Source organism: Megalops cyprinoides, chromosome 7 (genome assembly GCF_013368585.1).
Source record: "Megalops cyprinoides isolate fMegCyp1 chromosome 7, fMegCyp1.pri, whole genome shotgun sequence".
Classification (NCBI taxonomy): Eukaryota; Metazoa; Chordata; class Actinopteri; order Elopiformes; family Megalopidae; genus Megalops; species Megalops cyprinoides.
The window spans coordinates 33,553,070-33,578,070 of NC_050589.1; the positions used below are offsets into that span (position 1 = coordinate 33,553,070).

At 43.8% G+C, this 25,001-nt stretch overlaps 1 protein-coding gene across 5 annotated transcripts in view; it reads left to right on the forward strand.

Annotated features, from left to right (window-relative positions):
• LOC118781403 (TOX high mobility group box family member 2-like) overlaps positions 1 to 25,001 on the forward strand; it is a 109,403-nt gene that overhangs the window by 41,856 nt on the left and 42,546 nt on the right. For 2 of the 5 annotated variants that reach the window (XM_036534428.1, XM_036534432.1), the window contains exons 2-3: positions 1,895 to 1,990; positions 14,588 to 14,647. The exons of 1 other annotated variant lie outside the window; for it this stretch is intronic. In XM_036534428.1, coding sequence (XP_036390321.1) covers positions 1,895 to 1,990; positions 14,588 to 14,647 — 156 coding nt within the window. The remainder of the gene's footprint in view (positions 1 to 1,894; positions 1,991 to 14,587; positions 14,648 to 25,001) is intronic. 2 more of the 5 variants (XM_036534430.1, XM_036534429.1) reach the window with 2 other exon arrangements.

Consider the following 25,001-nt stretch of genomic DNA (forward strand, 5'->3'; position numbering starts at 1 on the left):
GGCTTGCTAGGTTCCACAATTTCAAGACTGAAATTTCATAATAAGGCTTTACACATCCATGCATAATCCCTCATTATCAGTTGCAGCTACCAATAAATCTATTCCCCAGAATTCCCAAGGAGTGCACTGTTTCCGTGTTAGCATTAGGTAGAAACCGGGAAGTTTAATAAATTCGGTAATCCTCCTTTTAGGAGATAATGGGGTCGTTTCACTGCAGCCAAGAAAGGAACGATATGCCAGTGACAAGACTGGTGGTAAATAACTAGCCAGCTCCTAGGCTGCCAGTATCCCAGGGGAGTCTCGCTGGCAAACACATCTGCTCCATGCCAGCGTTAAGTGCATGGGCCCATTAAATACAGTACCGGGGAGAGCTTGTTTACACTCCCTAGTGCTAGGCTAATTCATCACGGGCCTCATACGCTATTTGCATTGCTGGGCGCAGTCTGGAGATTGAGCCAGTGACAGCCGCCCTCTCACCAGATTATTAATCTGAAATTAAGTTTATGTGGAACCTGGCCAAATCCAGCTGATTGTAATCTGAATGTGAGAGCAGCAGAGAATCACGTAAGCCTGAGCAGTACCTGGGCAGAAAACGAATGCTGTGGTGACACGTCAACCGACCAGACGTTTATGCATGCATGCATCTTTGCAGTTTGCAGTTAATGTGAAGTGTTCTATCGTAAATTATTCTGTGGTGTCTTATATAATACCCCTTTCCCAGTGCAAGCTTACCTAACCTCTTACTGAAAAAGCTCATTGTAAGGTTTGGAATGCAGTGTAGCAAATGTACTGCAGTATCTGCAGTTGGAGCATCACCCTATCTGTGCCTGCGTTGCCTTGGTGGGCGTGTATGCTGCACATAGGGGCTTTCATTGTACAGTCGCTTTGCATTTAAGACGCATGGCTTCTACCTGCTCAGGAGACAGCAGCAGTGGGCGGCTTTGCAAATGTGTTTCCGGTAGGATCTAAACATATCACAGGGGCTTAATTTAACACCAATTTACCGGCACGCATGTGACTGACAAGAACAGAGTGAGTGGTGAGAGAAGGAATTGGCCTGGGCTGCTTTTCTCACCCTGTTGTTAAGCTCGTCTCAGTCTGAGACTCTCTGGTGTGAGTGGGCACGCGGCTGCAGTGTGCAGGCTTATGGCTCTGCACCAGCACGTTCCCCATGACGCAGCGTATCGTTGTAGATATCGTGATATCCGGAATATCGTGATGCACATACTCAGTACTCTATATTTATCATGCAGTCAATCTAGGTTCCTCCATTGGTTTGTTCTTATTATAGGACATTAAAAATGGAAAGTGGAGAAACTAGAGATGAGCTCCCTATACTGAATATTTGACATGGATATAATAAAAGAATATTACTTTAATACAGTGAGGTCAGGCAAAAGCTGCTATGGCAGCCCAAAGGATGCTGGGATTGTGTGTTCTGTGCAGCTGCTCAGAAATCAGAACAGCCATTGTACACGTTCCTCAGTTTGTCTGCCCATGTGTCACTATCCTACATTTCCTGAACAAATGCGCAAATGACAGGTATGTTTGTGCGCAATATGGGCGTGGCAAAGTACCTGTACACCATTCATACCGCTCTCAGGGAATCCACAGGAATTCTCTATCCCTTTTGCGTAAGTTCAGACCTTTCCAGATTCCTCAGCTGCCATCAGGGCAGGTTTTGTTTCCGTGCCCGTGAAGTTCAGAATTCCGCATATGCCATCGAGAGTTTCGCTCTACGCTCCATGAGTTTTTTTTTTTTTTTTGTACCCCGTGCCGGGTTGACCCTCTGAGCGGGCCGGGAGAAATATGTCGCATGAAATTCCCTGTGCCATAGACATCGAAGCCCCGCGCACCCCCCCACCCCTGTTTTATCTTCTCTCTCTCTCCACAGAGCAGATACAGCGCAGGCGAGCGCGGTGTTAGGCTCCTGCAGGGCGCGCTGCCGATGGGCCCCAACCCTGACGGGAAACGACTGCTTTCTGCTGGGGTGAGACACACAGTAGCCGAGTTCCCCTCTGCTCCAAGGCCCCAGGGCTCCGGGGCCCTGCCACACCAGCTGCATTTTCCCAGTTTGGGGACTCTTGTGGTTGTGGGCTCACACCCGCATTCAATCAAAAGCCAGGCCTCAGGGGGAAAACGCTATTCAATCAAAACGAAAAGTAAAACCACCCAGATTCATTTTGCGCTGTCATACCGAGAAAAGTGACCCTTGGAGTCAATCAAAACCACCAAGCAATTTTGTTGTGTAATATGGCACCAGGTTGATCGCAAAAGGATTGTGGGGCTTTTAATTAAAAAAAAATTGAATAGCCTTTCATGCTTTGGATGAATTGGTGGTTTAGATTGAATCCAAGGTTAGGACTTGGTGCATAAACGACAGACTGTTCCATAGGTGATATACACCCCCACCCCCAAATTCTGGCCCTGCAGATCACCTCTCCAAAGTAGCCTGAATTTGACTTTTAGACAGGAAGCCTAGCACTACGGTGCTAGATTGATCTGCTGCTCTTACCCACATTAACCACTGACCGAACATTATAATTATAACTATAATTATAACTCATTATAATTTTCATTTGCATTATGTTTTTATCTTGTACTGTATGTGTAGACACACAACCATTTTAACAATCAGTGTGGCTCTTTTAGCACCAATTTTAAACAAATATTACTCTTTTTTATCAGCACTTGCAAATTTGTGCCTGGTCCTTTCCCATCAGCATTATGCACTCATTTAATGTGACAACCTTCCTTACCTAAATTTGTTTTTCATAAAAATGCGATGGTGGTTATAGTCAGTGAACCCTCCCCCCTTCTCCTCATGTTTATTTTAACTGAACTTCCATCACATAGAGCAGAGGAGTAGCAGGTTTCACTGACACTGTCTGACGCATTGTCTAACCACAAATGCACATCCTGGTTCTGCGTGTCTTGTACAGTGAGCAGGTGGAGTGGAGGAGCTTCCTGTTCTGCTGTCAGATTGGCTCGTTTTGTATTTATGTACAGGTACAAATGCAAGGACAACAACAACAAAAAAAAACTGTTAGCAGGATTTTATATTGCAAAGGCTTGTTATCCTCATTATTTTTATTTGCTCCTGGTCACATGTGAGCGGGTTCTTGAAACTTGTTAACCACTGACTCTAGTCTAAATTGTGCAGTATCGTTGGTAGGTTCCTTTTTTTAAATTACAATAGAGATTGTATTGATGTTTTGAGACCACACGCCCCAAGTCGTTTATCAAGCGGTGGCTTGCAAACAAAGCACTTCCATGGGGCCCATCTTGTTTCCGGAGCCAAGATTCATCCGTTATCTGAAGTGAATATTGTAAAGCTTTTCCGTGCAGAGGGTCCATACAAATCATCAAAATGAGCTGGGCTGGAGCCAGGAATTCTGGGTAGGAAATAAATTCTCCTTCACATTCACTTGGTCTTCTGCTCCATACATGGGACAGGGATGCTGCTAATTTGAGTCTGTTCTCTGTATTCTTGGTTTTGTGTTTGTAATGGTACTGGCACGCGAGCGAAGAGATTAAACATGTGGTTTAATATAAAAAGAATGTAAATCTATCAAACCCTCAGCTCAACCCTCTAAATCTCTAAAATGTTTCCCTAATATAGTCAATGTGCAGGAAATTTTTCATTTGAACTGTTTTTCTGCTTTCAAATTCTCTCAGTGCCATTTAAGAAGGGGGCGGTGTCTTGACAATCTGCATACAAAAAAAAAAACAAGGAATCCATAAAAACTAATAAGAGGAAAGAGGAGATGAAACTAAACAGACCAGTTCTGTTGCCATAGTGATTTATGTGTGACAGTCTTGGACTAACTGAACTTTGCTGCACGCGCCCTTTTTTAAACTCTGTAAAGAAAGTCAACAGAACTGTAGGGTGCATTACGCTAAACCAATTATATGCTAGAGGAAACCAGAACTTTTTCCATTGCTGTTATCAGATGCTGCGGTGAGCAGAGGCAAGACTTAGTAAGTTGCAGGTCTGTGACAGTCAACCTTTCCTTTATCGGCCCATCTCTGCTCGCCATATTCAGTTAAAAGTGGGTTCCTCTCAGCATCCGGTCCCTCTGCCAAACTAACCTCACTGTCGTTGTGCAGTCTCTTTTGTTGTCTTGTGCAGCACTTGCAAAGGTGCTTGCAGTCACACTTTGAATTTGAGGAGGCTTTTGAATTTGCACACACTTTTGTTACACTTTGGGAGCTTTTCAGCACCATTTCCCCAAAAAGACGAGACCACGGAGAGATACGTTGTTGTGGAGAAAGGTATTCTGGGTGCCCAGGATAGAGTGCAGAGAGAAATCAACTGCTGACTTTGGTTAGAAGAACGTTCTCAAGCGTTTGCAAGCAGAGTGAGCAATCATCGGCACCGACCTGGTGTAACACATTTTCCAAGTTAGAAAAGAGAGAAACATTTCACAATTGGCTGTTTCATGACCCTGCTATTTATAGTCACATAGTTAACTACCATTCCAGAGTTTGTACTTTACAGTGCTTATGAAAGAGTTAAAAGCCCTTCTTTATATTATTTATTTTCTGGGCAGAAAACCTTATGCAGGATGAAAATCATGGATTACATTTTACATTTATACAGCTGAATATTTGCTAATACGGTTTGGTTTTACCCGGGATCTGAAACCAACCACCCTCTGGTTAGAAGCCCAGGTTTTAAACCACCAGACCACACTGTTGCCCTCTGCACTTCCACATTGAGTCAATGGACTGTGGGAATTTAGACAAACTGATTGAAATGAATAATTCATCTTCCAGAAAATAGATTCTTTCTGAGTTTAAACTAATCTTTCTCTTGTGGGTTGGATCATTATCTGTCAGCTTTTAACCTTTTGCTCCCTAAAGCGTACATTTACTTTGTGCAGTGTTTTGCTGTACAGTGTATGTTGTAGGTGTGCTTGCCATGTTTTTTCTTGATATCAAAGAAGAGATGATTTAAGGATGGGGGTCGACTGCATTATCTGAACAAACACAAACCCCCAGTCCAAATGGACACCGAGTTTTCCACCAGCAGTATCCATTAGACTTTAACTTGATGGCGCAATGGGTTTCATCCTGACATCTCAATCTCCGTGGAAACAAAGCTTAAATTTTCCTCGCACCGCCCCTTCCCCCTTTCTGCTTTTCAATCTCAGTGTGAACCTGCCTCTTCAGTTGCTCTTTTTTAGTTGCCGACGCCAAAAATGTTGGCACGTGAAAATACCAATCTCGTATATTACACAGACTTATTTTTACTCTCTCTGACTTTCACACCTTGTTAGAAGACTCCAGGTGGCGGAGGCTTCTCTCCGAAGTTTTGGGGAACTTTCCGTAAGCTCCTCGCCGGAGCTCGCGTCAATTAAATCCTCGCCCTCTTGGGGATCGCCTGATAAGTTTCGCTGCTCCACTTTGTGGGGTTGCCGAGACGACTTAGCGCGGCAAGAACGAGGGAGGCAACGCGGCTGGTGTCGGCTTTGTGGGTTTGCATAAGTAACGCCGCCATTGCTCAATCTCGTATGCAACAACGGGGTGAAGGGGAGGGATTTCGGTTTGGGGGGAAAAAGCACCCATTAACCCTACTGGAAAATTTCGGGGAGATTTTCCCCTCTTGCAGGAATCTGGGAGTGTTTGCAGGAACGTGCCCAGTTTCTGGGCATCACGTTACATTGGGTGCCTCACTGGGTGGGTGAATTGCTGGGAGGGAGGACAGTATTGACAGTAGTTACTGCAATGTATCATGCCAAAAATTTCACAAACTAAGTTCAGTGGCAGGGGAGAAACCAGTGTGTCTCAGTTGCTCTCAGTTCTAGCTAAATGTACGTTTGGCATGACCTGACCAGCCATGTCCTGGATGTGGCTAGTATTCCTTATCTAATGACAGTGGATCCTCAGCTGTTGTGAGGATTTTTGGTGGGGGCTGTGTGGTGCAAACATGGATGCAGTAAAACACTGGAAACCATCATGAAATGTCACTACAGTTTGCTTTGAAATTGATGCACACTCTGTGTGCAAAACTGTAGACCACATCGTTTACTGATATCTCACAAGTGTGGGCAAAGGCAGAGCATTCAGATCCAAAATCTGGCCGATGCAAGTTGGCATACCATGCTCTGCAGCATACCATGCGTCATGTGATGACATCACCACACGTCATTGGCGTGAAATTCACAAGCACAAATCGGGGTTTGAGCATGGTAACGTGACAACTGTCAGGCTTCTGGTTCCTATTTCTTTCTCAGGAAGGAGATCCTGAAAGGTTTGGTAGCTTCTCAGGATTGAGCAGAGGTTTTTATTGTTTCAGGTCAAAGTTGGAACCCAGCACAGTTAATTATATAAAAACTGAGAAAAGGTTGGTTGAGGAGTGGGGGGGGAGGACTCAAACAGGCATGAATATTGCATGAATCCGATTCTGCACAGAATAACGGGAGTGCCTATTAATTCCGCTCTGTGAGAATATTATTTTTAGAGGGTTAGTGTACCAGCAGAGGCTTTTAAAGTTGCAAGGAATTCATATTCTCCAGATATATTCCCTTATACTGACTGACAAAAATCTCAGCCTCTCATGAAAGGGATTGTTTTTTGCTCTAACTTGACACTGCTCTTACATTTGATTCTGCCAGCACCAGAAATGCTAATGGCCCAGAATCCTTTTCCGTGAAGCCCCTGTTTGCATGCCCCTAATGTGATCCAAGCTTAAAGCAGGAAGGTCAATGCATAGCACAAAAAAGGACCAGTTGGATTTTACTGAAGAGTATTAGATGGCATGCAGACACTCCCAAACACAATAGCAGAGCCAGCGGCACATGCCCAGGCCATGGCATTTTGGCATTGGTAACTCAAAATATATTTGATCCGAACGCATTTTAGTCTTTGCGACGTTGGTTTAGTAATTCATGAGCTGAGCATTTTGAAGTGAGGGGATTAACGGTCACCTGTCGGGTGGCATAAAGAAGGGCTGGGATCTCATTTACGCTGGATGTAATTTGCCTTGAAGTGGCAGAAAGGATCCGTTTCTGTACGTCAGAAAGGGACGTGCCAGAAAGGAGCTGATCTGTGCCCCGCGGGACCTGGCACGGCTAGACGCCCTGTGCCTCCTCGAGAATATTTACCTTTGGAAGAACAGGATCGCCCACCTCATTTTAATGAGTCATAAAAGGTTAGCTATTAATGGCAGCAAAAGACTGTAAGTGCGAATGACTAGACCTCTGCGATCAGAAGTGAGGATATTTCAAAGTGTTAGTGGGAAAAATTGTGCTCACGAGCTTTATCGCTGCTTAGTTTTAATTTGGAAGTCAGCGTCAACCAGCATGATTCCATGTCCAACTGATCGGACCCAGAAACGTTACTGGCATTGAATAATTTTTTGAATATGAATATTGGTTTGTGCTGTTCAGTTGAGTAGACTGCCAATGTAACATCTGCCAATATAAATGACTAAAACAGTAATAACACCAGTAATGATAATCTTCCTCTTTTTGTTCTTATTATTAGGGAGAGACTTTAGATGAACCAATGAAACGCAACTGGAAGAACATAGGGAGTGTATTCCCAGCAGTATTTTTAGTCGAACCCTCAGTGATGGTTTCATTAAAAGGCAATCCAGACTGCTGTCTTCCACCCTGACCCCTGCAGCACTTGAATTTAAAGAGCCCTGTAGGTGAAATGAAACAATAATATCACGCCTCCTCACATTTGAATATAATGGGTATTAAGGTATTAGCATTTCCTTGCAGCTAGACCTGAATTTTTTATTGTAAGTAAACAAACTGTCAGAAAGCCGCTGAAATGGCTTTCACAAAGCATTTCATAAGGGTAATTCCTTTCTAATGAGACAAGATTGTGTCAATGGATGAATACGGCATTAAGAGGGTTTTAATTAATCTGTTTCCAAATTATTCAAATCCAGCCAATGAAGGCCTCATTAATATTAGCAGGGATTTGTTCCAGTGAAAAAGGCTGCAACTGAGTCGTTCTCTTTGACTGACCCCTTTCAAGGGATCTCACAGTTGTTTTCTGAAAAATAAAAGAACCCTAAGGCAAGTGTTTTGTTGGATATGCCAGTCAGTCAATCACATAAAGGTCATATACTTTTCATTTGCTTGGTATATCCAATCAGCCACTTTCCCTGCTTTTAATTTTCAAGTAGACCTACCTTTTCCTCCTCAGTCTTTATAACAAATTGTGTGTTTTAACCACTATTGTTACTGGAAACTGCCGGCTGTTTCTTTCAATTTTGTTGCCGGCTATTTGGGAAGTATCTTACCATCGTTCCCAAATGTTGTGAAGACCCTGCGGTGTGGTCGTGTTTTAAACAGCTTTTAACTAAGCCTTGGGAACAGACAATGCATGACTGCTGGCCTCAGAGAGGCTGTCAGTGTTAAAAGCATATCAGAGTCTCAGGAAACAATCAAGCTGAAACCAGCTAGCTAGTGCATATAGCTAGCGATTCTATCACAGTATCACTGTCTGATTAGGCCACCTTCTGGAATTGAAGGGGCCTACATTTACGCAGACTTCTTGTTTTTGTCACTCTTTAACTATATTTTATTTACCGTAACAAATAGTGGGTGTGTGGATATATATACATATATAAAATATAGTCAGTATTTCACAATGTTCAATTTTACAATTATTCATATTTCCAGCATTTCTAAAAATGTCACAGTAGTAGTTATTTTAGGACACCAATCCTGATTTACAACATATATTACACCAGAACTCCAAACAAATTTGCAGTAATTAGTGGTAGTTACAGCTTGTACTTGCCATCTTGTAGGCTTATTGGCTATATAGGGTTATTTAGGGTAGGCTATTTTTCATCAAGCAAACCCAGTAAGATGACAAATAAAAGTAGCAATACATCATTTTTTTGTGTTGTCTTTTGTATTTTAGCTGTCCCCATGGGACAACAACAAATTTAATTTAGCATGCTGATAGCAAACGCATTTGGACAACATGGGAATACTTAAACGACAACAACTGCAAGAGGATGTTGTGAGGGGAACTGTAGAAAATTTTTTTGTGTGTGTGCCATCTTGTGCCTACGGTGAATAAATTCTGTTGTGAATATTTGCTGTATTTTGTGTCCCATCATTCCTAAACCACAATGGAGCACATGTCACAATACACCATATTCATATGCACTGCATGTGTATACTAGGTATAATAAAGGACATGAAGTATACAGGTATTTGTACAGTATCAGTATATAATGAATATTTTACCATATTTATTTGTCCCTTCTCTGAAATATTCAGTTTACAGTCTGTATTCAGGAATGTAATCTCCGATCATAATTTTCCATCTATGAGAACAGTGGATTCAGTTCAGATCAGTGATTTATGAAGAGGTTCCCTTGCAGTGTATCATAAAAATGGTGACCACTTTTCTCTGTATGTTAATATATCAATGTATGCCTACCTATCCATTAGTCAATGGATGGATAGATAAATGGTTAAACAATGCCTGATGTTAGTGTAAAATACAACAAAAACTGTAAGACAAAAGGGTTTGTGTCTCTTTAAATTTCTCAGTGCAGTATTTTTCTACTCTGAAATCTACAAATGAAAACCCTGTAAGGAAGTAGCTCAGAGAGGAAAAAAACATGGCATCTATCTATTAGTGCGCTGTAAATATTACATGAGCTCCAGCTTCACTTAGTAGTTAGCATTACTTCCACTGTATGGGTATATTATTTTTGAACCGTGTCTTGTTTATAGCAAGGCATGACCTAGTTCCAGTAGGTTTCTTCCATCACTGGCAATCTGGGAAATCTCGGAACTGCGGTCCCCGCTGAACAATTACAATGCAAAGCAATCCAAATGGAGATGTTTGTAGAAAACAACATGTGTGTAATTAAGGCTTAATGAGCCCTTGTCTGTGGTGGAATGCGCAATTAGATTTGTAATAGAAAACGCTGCCTGAATGCCAGGCCTGCTTAAAAAGCAGTGAGGATGAAAGATCATTTTTGCAGTGAGAATGGAATAATGGTGGGGCTGATAGCATGCAGCCAGGGATAAGCTGGCATTTAAATGGGGGTGCCTGCATGGCCAGCAAATGAAAATGGTGCGGAGGGTTTAGGTGGAGAATGTAGGCCTCTGCAAAAGCACAAAAATGGCTAATGAGTGCTGTGGGTTTTAGACTCTTGGTGTGCCGAGGGAGAAGGGGAACTTGATTTTAATGCACAGTGTCTATTCGCCTGCCCCTGTTCCTGCTGGGTAACGTGCGAAGCTGCAACTCCCATACAAGCCAGCTTTGTTTGACGCCGAACTGCGAGTGTGTGACGTGATTGTGGCCGAACAACAAGTTGTTCGAGCTGCGTTCTCTCCCCCCCGATGGCTTGAGCTGCAACCAGTTTGAATAAACGGACACGGATGCAACGCAGCCGTTGCGTTGGTGTTGAGAGTTAGCCGAAGCCACATGAATAAACAAGGCTGGTATCTTGGTCGTGCTTCCCCTTCCGCAGAACACTGCCTTCGCACCTCTCAAACCTCAAGTGACAGATACGCTACCTGTGGAAGCAAGTGGCTTTGAAGGCTGCCGGTGCACCATGACGCCCTTCCTGTCACAGGGACACTGTGTGTGTTTCTTCTAAACCTGAAGCAAACAAAGAAAAGTGCTGACGTGAAGGCGAAGGAGAGGCAAAAATACACAGAGGACAGTGAGAGAGAAAGAAGGAGGGACAGATAGGGGGAGCGAAGAGAGAGAAAAAGAGGGGGGTAGCAAGTGAGGGAGAGAGAGAGACAGTGAGAGAGAAAGAGAATGAAGTGAGGACAAAGAGAAAGAGAGACAGGGACAGAAACAGAGGGAAAATGAAAAGGGGGGGGGGGTTGAAAAAGATAAGAGAGGGGAATGAGAGAGTGCGAGAGCACAAATTCTTTCACTATTTGTGAATTGCAAGACAGGTCACTGAAAAGTGGGAGCTTGGTGAGCTCATTCCAGAGAGATTGCCCTTGGAATCCAGCCATTGTGTGACACCTCATATAATGTAAGAGGTTTTAATAGATCTAATGGAACACTGGACAAGGTTTAGAGGCCTTTATATCAGGAGCCCACTTTATGACAGGCAAACTGTGAGGGACAGTGCTTGAATAAATGAAAAACCTCGTGTGTTCTGAAGGCAGAGGTCACGCTGGGCAGCACAAAAGGCAGAACGCTTTGGAAAAGAGGTGCCCTGTCGCTACGGGAACCGTGTCCTTCTATTTCGCAGCCTCAATGGACTGAGAGATTTGTTTATCTTTGACATCGTGTCTCAACAAAAGGGAGCATGTTCGATCTAGATTGGCCCCATTGTTTGTGGGGAATGCGAGAGAAAGGCAGCTTGGATGATTTGCTGTGTTCGTAAATGTATGTTAATGAAATGGCTTCAAATGGAACGTATTAAGCTCCCTTGAAAATCAAGGTTTACCTTGTAGCAATTTTCTGCATATTTCCTCTATCCATGTATATTGCCAACCTGTAATAGCTTGCCAAGTGCAGGGATTTCCAATGTGCATGTTAGTTTTTTTTTTATTCAAAGAGAAAAAAGGTATTCATTCACCTGAATTCATTTATTATCAATACATTCATATTTATTATCAGTGTTGATTAATTATCATCAAAAGCTTATCATCAGTGTATTTATTTTGTACTTTTTAAAGCAGGATGTATTTTATTCTGTGTTTGAGAAAGGTGGCTATTGAGATATCATATTTCATGTTGGTTATAATGCTTCTCTGTGGTAATTCTATGGGTGCAATTATGATACCATTAGAATAAGCAAGTGGGTTCTCCCTTCTCACTGCTGCATCATTAACCACAGCCTCTGGTAGCTGCTGATCTCTTCCTATTCATTACAGTAATAATCTTGTGGAATTTGTGAATGTTTTTCTCCCTCTTGGTTGAATATATTTGCATTTTAAGTGTCGTAGAGCCTCGGCCATACTGATCCATTCCTTCCTCATCCTCTTTCGACAAAGAAATTATTCCGTGCAACCATCCTTGAATTTCAGCCTTGGATTATCGATGGTAGATTGAGTCCAAATGGCACGAGGAGAGATGTGATTATACGGTTTTCAGGAACCATCCACAGCTCGCGTGTGTGCGCGTGCTCGCTCCTCGAAGCCCTCCACGTTTCCTCACACGGAATCACGACCCTGCTTCTTTCATTTGGAGGAGGCCGGCACGCGTGAACGTCCGACCTGTAAAAAATTAGCGGAAGTCTGAAAGCGCGATCCCTAGCTTCAAGTGCTCTGACGGCCGCCTTTTATAGAGAGAGGCGATGAGGAGGCTCGGGGGGGCGGCACAGAGATTCGGTGTACGTCACGCTGTTTGCGTGTGACGGGAGAAATTCGGTTTCCTCTGCGACTGTTCGTACCAGAGCGGCCGTGTTTACGCTCGCGCGAATTCCGGAACACGATGGAGTGCGGTCGGCGTCCCCTCAGCGCTGTTGTCCCGTCATGGTGCCCCTTCTGCGCGCATTCGGAAGGTGGCATTTAAGGACCGTGGGACTGGGCTGAGGTGTTGCGTGAGAATCTCGTCAAACTTTGCCCCTGACACTGCCACACTCACAGAACGCTCTACAAAGTCCCATGCTATTTATAACCAGTGCGGTGTGCTTTTATGCTGTGCAAAATGAAGTGGTGGGTGTCAAATGTGCACTAGGTGTTGCAACCGGTAGGCTTTTATAAAGCCCTCGCTTTGAAGTTGTTTTTTTTCCCTTCTGTTTCACCTCTGTTTCATTGTGCAATGTGCATATGGATGAAACGCTGGGCATATGCTTGCACTTTTGGTGTAGACTCCAGAGCAGAAACACCAGAGCAGGAAAGGCTTAGTTAAAAACATTTTTTATGTTGCCCATGTCCTCAATTTAGAGTGAGAGAGTGAGAGTTCACAAAGGGATGCTGTTGTGTTGAGCTTGTAACATGTGGCCTTGCTGCGGCTCCACCCCTAGCATGGTGCCGTTCTGAAACCATTTCAGGTCGGCAGGCGAGAAAAAAAAAGTCATGAATCATTTCGTGAGTTTTACCCAGTGTTTTTCCACACAGTATCACAACTCTTACAACTGCAAGGTCTGTTTTGTTTACTGTCTTTTGTGATAGAAAGATGAGGAGCTGGTTATGCAAAAACTGAGAATCAAAAGAGCTGTTCCACTGATGAGCCAGTGTGCACGGGCCAGCTATGGGATTTGGACCCAGTCTTAGATTCCACTTGTGAGGCTGTCATTTTGGACGCCTATGGCTTGAGCAAGACACCACAGGAAAGAGATCCTGCTTAATGACTTGGACGGGTGACAGTTGGACCTTGTGATCAGAGTGGGGGGGGGGAGCCAATCAGAGTAGCAGGCTGAAATATGTTTACATAAATAGTCATGATTTAATTTAGCGTTACACATTATACTAATCACTCTCTGAGTGTTTATGTCAAACAGACTCCAGAGTGCTGATCTCTGCTGCTGTAATTCTTGATCATCCTTTTTTTTTAAACCTCATTTATTTCTAGATTGTTTTACAATGCAGGAGCATCTGGGTATTATTGCAAGTGCACTGTCTGACTTTGGAGTGTGACTGAAATAATGGATTTCTGTCTCTTTGGTGCGCGCAACAAATGATTTCGTAGACACACTAATGGCTCCTTATGAAAAATACATTAAAAAGATGAAACAATAAAGTCGATCTGTGAAAGTTTGAAAAAGGAAAGATTAGAAAAAAGATGAGAAGGATGGGAATGCTATGCAGGGTGGTAGGATTTGACAATGCTGGTAATAGCCTCCCCCCCCATCATGGCAATGACAACTGACAACTTAAAGAGAAGGGAAGCTGTGTTATGAAGAAGCCGGATGAGGGAATTGATTAGTTAGTGTTCAAACAGGATGTGATTGTCAGGGCAGGCTCTGACTTTCAAAGCGCTAGGAAGAGAAAGTTCAGATCTTGTGCGGCGGCAGGGGGTTCGTCAGTGGGGGTTGTCTTTGAGACGTACTGACGGGAGTATGAAAGTATGAAGCCTCATGTGCGCTGCTGTTTCCGCGGTATCAGTCGCCACAGTGTCGGCTTTCCCCTGGTGTGAATCTCTCCAAGCTTTCTGGCACAGCTTCGCAGTGGATGTGCCACTATCCCCCTCCACGGCTGTGGCAGTGTGACAGCCTGGACACCCTAACGACACGCGCCCCCTCGTGCCGGGGGGATGCCCATTGCCACCGGTTGCCCCCGCGTGGCGGCGGCTCGGCCAGAAGGCGTACCATTCTGCCCTCTTGTCTTGTCGCCTCTTTAAAGGAGTGCAGCCGCTGCTGCAGCCGTGATTAATGCTGCCATTTAGCCGTCTTTAACGCTGCCCGCGTGAGAGACATGCCACCCGAGGCCCCACACAAGCCCTCCTGTAGGGAAAAGGGACGTTCATTACCCAGCCTGACTAGCTTAATTACCTCCCCTCTAATGAACTGGAATTACTGACATCCAAGGAGCAACCGAGGTCGAGAGAATGGGAAGAAGTCATTAGACTGATGTTTAGACGCCGTATTTATTTTTTTTGAACCTCACATTCACTCAGTGTTTTTTGTTTTTTTTTTTTTTGTTTTGTTTTATTATTTTTTTTGTTTTATTTCTGTTTGCAGTTTGATGGTGACAACATGTACATGAATGAAAATAACCAGGACTTTCTTTCACCAAATCAGGTGAGTGGGTCAGTTTTCTGGTGTTTCAGCAACCCGCTGTTGTCCCTGCTCTTCCCTGGCTGAAAATGCCCTCATTGACGAATGGACAGGTTGACCGACGGGTGAGAGCTGCATAGCAAGATGCCGCTGCAGAGTTAGCGTAGCCTAGCAATCCGTACTTTGGAGAGATTCGAGAAGGCAGGAGTGGGCGTTCCGATTGGGAGATGGGAGATCGTTCACAGCTGGGACGGAACACATGGTCTGACATATGGTTGCGTTTGGGCGCCAGGATTTGTTGACATTGTTGCGAGTCTCCATGTTATACAAAGGGAGGGAAGGCGCCAACTCTTCCTTGTCAATTTCGCTTTTCGTTAGAGCATGACAACATGTGGCCCGAGTCCGTTTCTGTTCCAGCTCATCAGACTCTTTCTTAGAGCAGGATCTTAGGTCAGTGCTTCACCTACGCGGCCTGCACTGAGTGCTGGGACTGATGAGTGCAGTCAGCTGATGGAGCAGCACTGGAGTAATAGCTCAGAGCTGGAATAGTTACTCGTCATGCTTCATGGGCCACAGGGCCTGTTCTGTTTGAGCTGTGTACTCTAAAGTGCTTACTCCACCACATTACGTTCATAATTGGACTATATACCATTGGACCTGCTTGGAGGGGTTTTCTTTGTGTTATTAAAGTTTGTAGACGCTGGATGTTTGGGTTTTTTTATAGAATAACTGCTAGTGTTATCATTTTTTGCCATTCCCTTCATCCCATTCTGAACAGGCAGAGAAGTACCAAGCAGAATATTGCTTTCATGCCATAAGATGTGGCTTCAGAGGAGTAGAGCTCCAGCTTGTTCCCGAACACACACTTAGGCCTCAGTTTAATCTAATACAATTGCGCAAGTGCCATGCTTTTCTGTTCTGTCATTAAAGTCATTCAGTTCAGCCACCAGAGAGTTCGTGAGGTGCAAGTATCGATTAAGTGAAAATTACTTCAAATTAACTTAAGGCTAAGAACACAGCATGCTGTTGTTAGGTCGAATTCGGGCCTTACAGTAAGTAGCAGTCAGAGTGTTAAGACCAGATTTGATCTACCTGCAGTGTGCTTTGACCTTAGCTTGCACTTTTCCCTTAACTCTTTTCTCGTACTTCTTTCTTACAAAACAGCATGGGTGTGGTGGTTGCTAACATCAATGATAAATAATATGTGAGAACTCAAAAATTAGTTAAATGTATCACTCACAGCTAAGGACAAACAACATATGTATTGATTGAATAGAGACCTTATGAGCCCATCATCACTGTTGTTTTCCCCACTGCGACAGCATCATGGAACTGGAATTTGCTTATTACACTTCCTCCTCTGCATATTGATTTTGGAGCAGTTCTCTCTGACAGTTGCATCCCCATAAAGATCTGTGTGTATGACAGATGGACTTTCATATGTTTAGCATTATGAGCTTTTAGCAATTCGTATTTAAGGAAAATTCTTTTCAAGAATTAAAGAAACATAATTATTTGATTATTTTCCCAAGTTTAAAACAATGCTGAATAGAGGCCCTTTTGTCCTTTCTTTCAGCATTTTCAACAATTTGGGCAAAGAAAGAAAACTACAGACTGCTACTACTAAAGCAAATTGTCTGGTAAAAAAATTATACGACCCAATGGTTTAAGCAAGATCATCTATTAAATGTATATCACTGGCACTGCCCTAATATTAAGGAAACATTAATGACACCCAGACAGCATGCCTGGGATCCTGTCCAAGGCTGGCAGAGCAGGGAAGGAATAATGCTTTCAGGCATGGCTCAGACCTTAAACAGCTTAAGTCTTTTAAAGGGTGTATCTGTGTTTATTCCTCTTGTCAGATTGATTTCATTACTTATGTGCTAATTTATTTTCAATAGACGAGGCAATTATGGTGTGATTACTGCTTAATTGCTTTGGGGTACATTTCACGTTCACATTGCCTTTGACTTAAGTTAAATGAAATGCGGATCCCAGAACAACCGTGCAGCTTGTGGTTGTTCTAGGATCTGCTCAAAGCAATTTCTTTGCTTATGATAAAATCAAGAGAAATGATTGAAATGTTAATGGATTTCACCAATGCTCACCAACGGAAGTACAACCACCTCTTGCATGACAAGACTTGAAGTGGCGGAATCAACACCACAGCAACCACCAGCAACTCATAGAATTTGGATGTGTGGTTCCAAAATAACTAGCCTTTTTTCACAGTGTTGCAAAAGGTTCACATCACCTTTGCTCAAGCAGATCCCATCTTGACTGTTCATAAGAAGCCTCTGATGGTCCCAACATGAAGTGGGATCAGCAAGTAAACCAAACTTATGGGCTTTGACAGAATTACCTAACGACATCTCTTTCTGAACTTTGTCGCAAAAAGGTCTGAGGTGTCCTGACCTGGAAGTGGGTTTCTTGCCATCTTTTACACAAGTGCCCCATGTCGGGTTTACTCGCAACCATAAATACTTGGAGTCATTGTTACTGCACTTTTAAGTGCTTTGTTGTCCTGGGCAGTAGGGCGCTGTAGGCTGTGGGTGGCTGCTAGCACGCCAGGCCTCGTGATGCCCATTATCAGCTTTCACAGCTGTGCTTCTCTCAGTCCTCACACAGAAGGCTCACTAGAACCGCTGGTAGAGAAGTGGGCAGTGATCAATATGTGGACATATTCAAACAAATGTCAAACAGCACCAGCATCCTCAGTACATGTATGGACATCGACAATATTGATCATGGGATTTCTGTGCGGTGTTTACAGTGCTCTGCCTGTACTGCATTAGATGGTGGTGTGAGAGAGGGGTGGAGTTGTCATGGCTGGGCCACACACATCAGTGTTTGGCTCAGACTCACTCCCCCGGACCCCCGGGGGGGGAGGGGTGAAACTACGTTTTTCTTTTGGTCCCAAAGCATTTGACAGCCGCTGCCCCCCATTTCCTCTGTGTGGCAGCCAAGTTCAACCTCCGCTGCCAGAGCAATGAGATTCAGCTCCTTTTCGTGCCTGCAAGTGGACCAGACAGAAAAACCTGAGCGGTATGCCGAGACCAAACCCGCTAAAAATCGTTGCACGTCATTTTAACTATCTCTAATTATCTTCTCTGTCTGACTTCCCTTTCTTGGTAATGTTTTGCCAATTTTTTTTCTGTATGATTTCATATTTTTTCAACATGTGAGGAGGAAATATGTAGAGTTCAGGCCACCATTTGACAGGTTTAACAGATTCACATCCACACACTCATCTTGTTGTGGTAGGTGTTCCTTATCAAGTGCGCTCTGGCTCACGTTACAGCAGTCTGCCATGTCCTGCAGCAGTCCCCTGGGTCTTGCCCTAACCTCACTTGGCTCGTCTCCTCCGAGACGTTTGACCGCGATTATAAGGAGAGGTCGACTGTAGCCGGACTGGGGCAGGACCCGCATCTGTCAGGGTTGTCACCACACGTGCTGTGGGACGCCAACACAAGCCTGTCCAAGCTGAGTCATCGCCCAGCTTTCATCAGCTCGAGGGACCAACATATAAAGCCATTTAACCCAGTTAACCTGAGGACACTGAAGATTTCTGGCCTCTGAAGTGCACTGGGACTCAATCGTGTTCAGCAGATAGTAAATTAGAGGTAACATCACAGTAGTAATTGTGATTGACTTAGCACGAAGCAGGGGCCAATTCGATCTGCGACAAAACATTCAGCCGTAACAGTACCCTAAACAAAATCAATAACACTCTGAGAACAGTTATCTCTCTTTATTATACCTCATGTTATTGGTTCAGTTTGGGGAAAAAAGAAAACAATGGTGTATAAGTTGCAAAAAAACCTGATGGTGCTTTTAACTAATTGATGCATTTTTTTAGGTTTCACTCTTGCGTAACACTTAGCTGTAGCCTAAATCTGCTGAGAAATGAAATCAATCTTATGTGATCAACCTCCTGATGTAAATTTTCCTCCTAGTTTATTACATTTTTTTTATTTTTTAGCACAAAGCAGTTGGCTGTGCTCCCATGTGAGTAATTAATGTTACCCCCTCACCGAGTAAGTGATTTAATATTCTACAGATGTGGGACGGGACACTCTAATATTGCAGTTACTGTAACAAGGCTGTATTGATTGTTGCAGCCATTGCCTTTTAACTGCTCAAGTAACTCCTAATAGAACTTGTCAAGGCTGGGGTGGTGTTGCCGCTGTTGGAGGTTGTGAAGCCTTTATTTTGGGGAAGTGCTGGACCCACAGAGCATGGTATTACATTACAGATGTGAGGACTTCTTAAAACACAATACTAACCTGAAGCAGATTTCAGCTTCTGAGCCCTGTCAAAAGCATTAGGTTTCTACTGATGGCTTACCGGCCCAAAAGCATTCATCTGCCCGCTCTCTCGATTGGTTTAAACAACTGTCTCCTAAGTTTGAAATCTGGCCCGTGATAGGCTACAACAAGTTGTAAGCTCATGCTGACTGTTCTGCAAAAAAAAAAAAAATTCTTTGAGCCAGAGTGGCTGATTGTTTTGTTTTTGGTTGTAATTTAACTATGACAAAAGATGGTGGACTCCAGTCTTGAGCAGCTGCAGGTCTGTTGGTATTTATGCTGGCCAGATCCCTAAATTAGTTAAATTGACATTATTGGTTATATGTGAAATCACCTCACCTGGTGTTGCCAGTTATTGATTAATTCCTGATTAATCCTAAGTGTCCTAAAGAACACTTAAATTATGAAGGACTCTGGCCTTTCTAAGCTGGACTTTCTTATCCCCACTTCATTGAAAGTGAACACAACAAGCAATGTATAGAAATGTTTAAGATATTCAGCCACTAGCTTTTCTAATACCCAGCCAATGTATGCAAATGGTTGTGAAGTGTGAAGTGGAAACATGCCCAGAGTACAGCCATGAGACATTTGCCCAGGGGAAATAAGTGCCTCAGAGTTCAATGGCGACTAAAAGCAAAGGGGAATTCCTTACTCCCTGACCCAGTGCTTTCACTGAAAACCCTGATTCACTTACCATGATTGGCAGACTGACTTCTTACCCATAATGCTCCAAATTAAACAGCTGCAGCCATCTGTTTCCCATCAGAGGGGGACTTAGGCCTCTGGTCAAACCATCGTATGATTTGCCCTTGAGTTTGAGTGATACATCTGAACGTTACATTTTTGCTAGAGTGCTTTTTTTCGCACATCATAATGAACTAGGCCATCTCTGGAATAAATAACAAAACATGCAAGAAAGAAGAAATCTTTTAACAGAATTGAGTAATTCTCTCATTTGAATCACTCATCAGTGTTATAAAGGCAAAGTATGGATAGAAGGCAAGCTGTTTAAAAGACATACAAATGTTTTATACTTAAGTACATAGATGAGTGTGTGTGAGTGTATATGTATGTAATGGTGTCATCTTTTTGGCTGTCATCGCTTTCCTCCTCTCTGCAGTGGAAGCTGATGGGGCTATGAATCAGGCTCAAGGTATCTGATTGTGCACCAAGTCTACTGTGACTGACAGGAAATGCTCTGATTGGGGCTGAAATCATTGGATCCTTTCTCTGATTAAAGACCAGAAGCGGTGTGTGTGTGTAAATTCCTGTCGTTCGGGGTCTCCTGCTCTGTCCTTTTTCCCGCTGTTTCTCATTACAGTGGAATGATTTACCACTTCCTCCCGCTGTTTAGATTAGGCTTCATCTGGAGAAGTAGACAGAGCCCATGCTATTGCCCTCATACTTTATCTCTGTCTCTCGCCCTCTCTTTCTTTAACTCTGTCTCTCTCTCTCTCTCTCTCTCTCTCTCTCTCTCATTGTCTCTCCCTATCTCTGTCTCTCCCTCTCTTTCTTAAACACTCTCCCTCCCTTCTTTTTTCTTTTTTTCCCTTTTTTTTCCTTTCCCTTTCACTGGCTCTCTCCCTATCTTTCCATCTCCTCCACTCTTTCTTCAACTCTGTCTCTCTCCCTCCATCTCACTGTCTCTTTCCCTCTCCTTCTCTTTCGCTCTCTCCCTCTCTTTGTCTCATCAATTTTTGAAAGAGGCCATCTGCAGTATTCTGTGATATTTGCCACGTTTTCATTAAGATGTTGCGGCTATATTTGTACTTAGTAAGTTTGCAAATAATCCAAAGGCAGGTCTCTTCTCTCAGTGTGCTTGGCACACAGTTAACACAGCATCAGTGTTTCTGTCTATTAACACATAGCGTATATGCGACATGTGAAACACGTAGCAGCAGTTGAAGGTGTAGTGAACTGAGGTGTGTAATTGCCAGATTCCAGCAACGCAAGCTGCATGTCGCCTCAGCTACCTACCTGAAACCAGCAGTTCTAATCCCAGGTGTTTGGACTCCCACCAGCTGTGTGAATCGCCAATTCACAGACACACACACACACACACACACTCGCTGCTGTGAAGGAATGGAGATTCCCTTAAGAACACAGTGACACTGCCTGGTAAACGGAGGCCATTGTCCTCCTCTCTCCAGATAAAGCACAGTGATTCACCAGTGGAGGGTGGACAGGGAGAGCGTCAATACAGCGCCCCGCTGCGGTGAATCAACCAGCATGTCCAAACCGTGTACGTTTTAGTGGTCATTTACCATGCAGCTCAGTGTGCTGCAAAAGGACCTCTCTGTGTTTCGGGATGTCCCAACACACCCCTGAATAAGACAGAACGAGCAACTCTGTCTCATGCACCTCTCACCGAGAAATAAATCTGAGAAAATCTCTGAGAAAGACCCCAGCAGAGCCGATGCGATGCATAACACTCCAACAGCCTCATGTCGGAAGAAATAGGGGGCCCAGAAGAGGAGTGGAACGATGCCTATGTTAGCGGCTGCAGAACTCTGTGGTCTGCTGCTCCTGTATAGATCACTTTATGTCAGGCAATAAGTCCGATTGTAATTCTGGGCTGAAATGACAAAACTACCCCCCCTCCCCCATCACAGTTATGAGGCATCCGTCATTATGCAACGGAACATTTGCAGCTATGTTCTCCTGCACATTATCTGTCCGGCTCCAGGCTGCATGACGGAAGACGTGCTAGACGGATTCTGTGAGGATTTTATTTTATTTTTTTTTGCAGACTGATTGACAATGGGGCTCAGCGTAATTAGATAAGGAACGTTACGGGGCGAGGAGGTACGGGGAAGCGCGTCTCTAACACCATTTCTGCAGCGAGGCCCTGACCAACGCGGTGGCCCGCGAGGGGAGCAGGGAAACATTAACACACCATTAAGTAATATCTCTAAGTGCAGCTTGCGGAGTAAATGTTTGTTTAATCCGGATTGATTTATGCCCTATTTACGTCCCACTCGGTGCAAGTCCAGCCTCCGATGGATTCCAACTTTGCCTTAGTGGTTCTTTATGAATTTTCGCTCCCCCATGTTTTCATGCGCAGCCCCACTCGAACGGCGTCCAGACCGGATTTCGGATTTCGTTCCACTCCGGGGTACGGCAATAATGACCCGTCAGCTGCTCCGCAGCGAACATCCTAAGTCATATCGCAGTGTCATTAGGCTCAGGAGGAGAGACTGGAGGTCTTATTTATTATTTGATAAACCCTCATGTGACCCCCTCGATGATGTGTGGGAGCTGGCCTGTGCAGTGCAGTGGTGTGCCATTTCAAATTAGTCTCTCAGGGCAGCTGTATCTTTGCAAAATGCATTAGTGCGGCACTCAGAACTTGTATTGCCCAGGGTTAAACACAAATTATATCATTCCTGTCATCCAATCAAATCAGCGTGACCCCATGACCCCAGAAATGAGTCAAACCCCTAATGAAATATGACATCGCACAAAGGCCCTGATTTTTATCTGAGCTGACATCTGATCAAATGAAGGTAACCCCCTGACCTTGTTGAGGAGTGACATGTGTATAGTGGCTGTGAGGCAGAGAGGGAGAGAGAGGAAGAGAGAGAAGGAAGGACATAGTGAGACAGAGAGAGCATTGGATGGGAAACTGACAGGATGGATGTATGTGTGTGAAAGAGAAAGAAAGGCCATAGAGTGAAGGAAGGAGAAAGAAAGAGGGGGGAGAATGAGATAGGAGACGGAAATGGAGATACAGGGTGTGTGTGTGTGTGTGTGTGTGTGTGTGTGTGTGTGTGTGTGAGAGAGAGAGAGATGGTGAGAGAGATAGAGGACACTATAGGATGCTGTTCTCTAGAGTTATAGAGTGAAAGGCTCCTGGAGGAAGGGCCTGGATAATATTAGCAACATTCTGACTGCTTTCTTGAAATGCAGTTTGAAATTTATGCAAATGCATAGCGGCTTTAGAATAGAACCCTTACTGGAATAGTGCAACTGTACATTTGCATGCTTGCCTTTACTTCTCTTTCTGAATGTCTGGGACATACTGAGAATTTAAACGCGTCGTGCTCTGCCTTTACAAAAAGAGTCCTTTGTGTGCTTGGATCAAGGTTCTGCTCAGCAAATTCTGATCTTGGGCCGATGGACAGGGAAGCGCCCGGAAAATGTTTCCAGATTTTGAGTTTAAAGTACATGCAGGTCCTTTTCTTCCTGTGAATTTAAATGAAGAAATGCATCTCCCCTGGCTTTAGTACTGTGGTTCACTTTCAAACCTGAGAAGTACCATTCTACCTCATTGATCTTCTTTTTGTTAAGAGCTAGAAGGAAAAATGGCAGCATCATAGAGAATGTCAGTAGTACCAGATAATGCACTCCAGTTGTCTCTCAGTTCACTGAAGTTACTGTGATTAGGCCAGAGCTCTAGGCGTGGTTACTAAGCAGTCAGCACACACACATTGAATCATCAACAGGGGGCTAATAAGAAACATCATTATTAATATGCTTAGCAGATGCCCTTATCCAGGGTATCTTACATTTTACACATTACCCAATTATACAGTTGGACAATTACTGAAGCAAATTGGGTTAAGTGCATTACTTGAGGGCACAACACAGCAGTGTCACAATAAGCCATCCCAAAGCCCAGAGCCAGGCTCTGACAGTAACGTATCCAAGCGCGGCTGGAAAAATTCCTTTTTGTGTTAAAGGTATGGAAAAATATAGTTATCTAACCAATGAAGTATTGCATCAAAATTAGACTGCATTGGCTACTCAGTGACTTCAGTCAGTGTAGCAGGCCCAGTGTTCCTCCGCCACATTAGTAAATGGAAGTGGAGTGAGTGGAGTTGGAGGTTCGGGTTCCCCAAATTTGCAAACGGTACGAAACCCTGGCGGCGAATCAATAATGCAGCCGGCCTGCTGGAGGGATGAAATCGTGGCGTGAGGTGTAGAATAGCAGTAATAGGAGACCCCCCCCCCACATCAGCGTCATTCCAGAGAGCTCTTTGTGATGGGCCAATATCTCAAACATGATATGCTATCAGACGAAGGAGCTTCAGCTTCATGTCAGGGACTTCTGGGTATTGAGAATGAGGAGATCACTCCATCAAGACTGTGTTTGAAACAGTGCTGAAACAGAATGAGAAGTAGTGGAAAAGGTGTTATGTTAACCAGTATCTCTGGTCAAACCTGGGAAGAGAAACAGTATTATTCCTATGGCATTAGAGTGTGGTGCAGATGAAGTTTAGCCAGTAATGTACAGTAGGTGCCTCGCAGCTTGGTGAAATCAGAATATCAAGGAAAAGTATTGAAAAAGGTTATTCAAAAATACCTGTGTAATATTTAATGACAGCAATGGAAGTAATAGTGTATTATTAACAAGAACACATTAGTGGTAGATCCTCTGTAGATTGTGTTCATATTTTAGTTTAAATATATTATAGACCCAGTTCAGATTTTAATGTGTTTTTTCATTTCTTTTGAAAATAAACTGGCATGGTGAGAGATTACAGCAGTGATAGCACTAAGTGGCTGCATGCACAAATGAAAAAATAAAAAGAAAAACAAAAAGGTTGCTGGGGCCACTTATCAGGTGCTGTTCCCACCTTGTGGAAGGGCAAAATCAGAGATTTCTTTCTTTTTTTGTTGCAAGATTGCCTCCTCTCAAAGGACTGAAGTCACAACCCCTGCTGTCCTTCACCAGAAAGATTGAATCTTCCTGGTGCCTGTCTCCCATCCCTCCACCCCTTCCTCCCTCCAAAGTCAACACTGGATACTGGATATGGTGTTTTCTCTGTCTGTTCCTTAGGATAATTTATGAGAGGTTATGTGCTCGGTTGGGAATGTCAGGCAGGGGAACAGGGAGGAAGCACCCAATGTCTTGCTAGATAAACTCCGAAGGACGTGCACTGTGGAAATCAAAGATAACTGACTCATCAAAGATAACTGACTCAGACTTTCTTTCCGGCCTGAGGTATAAGAATAAATCACGCTCAGACCAAGAGCCCTTGGATAGGCAGATAAGTGTGTACTAGCCGCAAAGAAAATTTGTCACCATCTTAAAACGCTGTGCTCCACTACGTGGTAGCACTTCT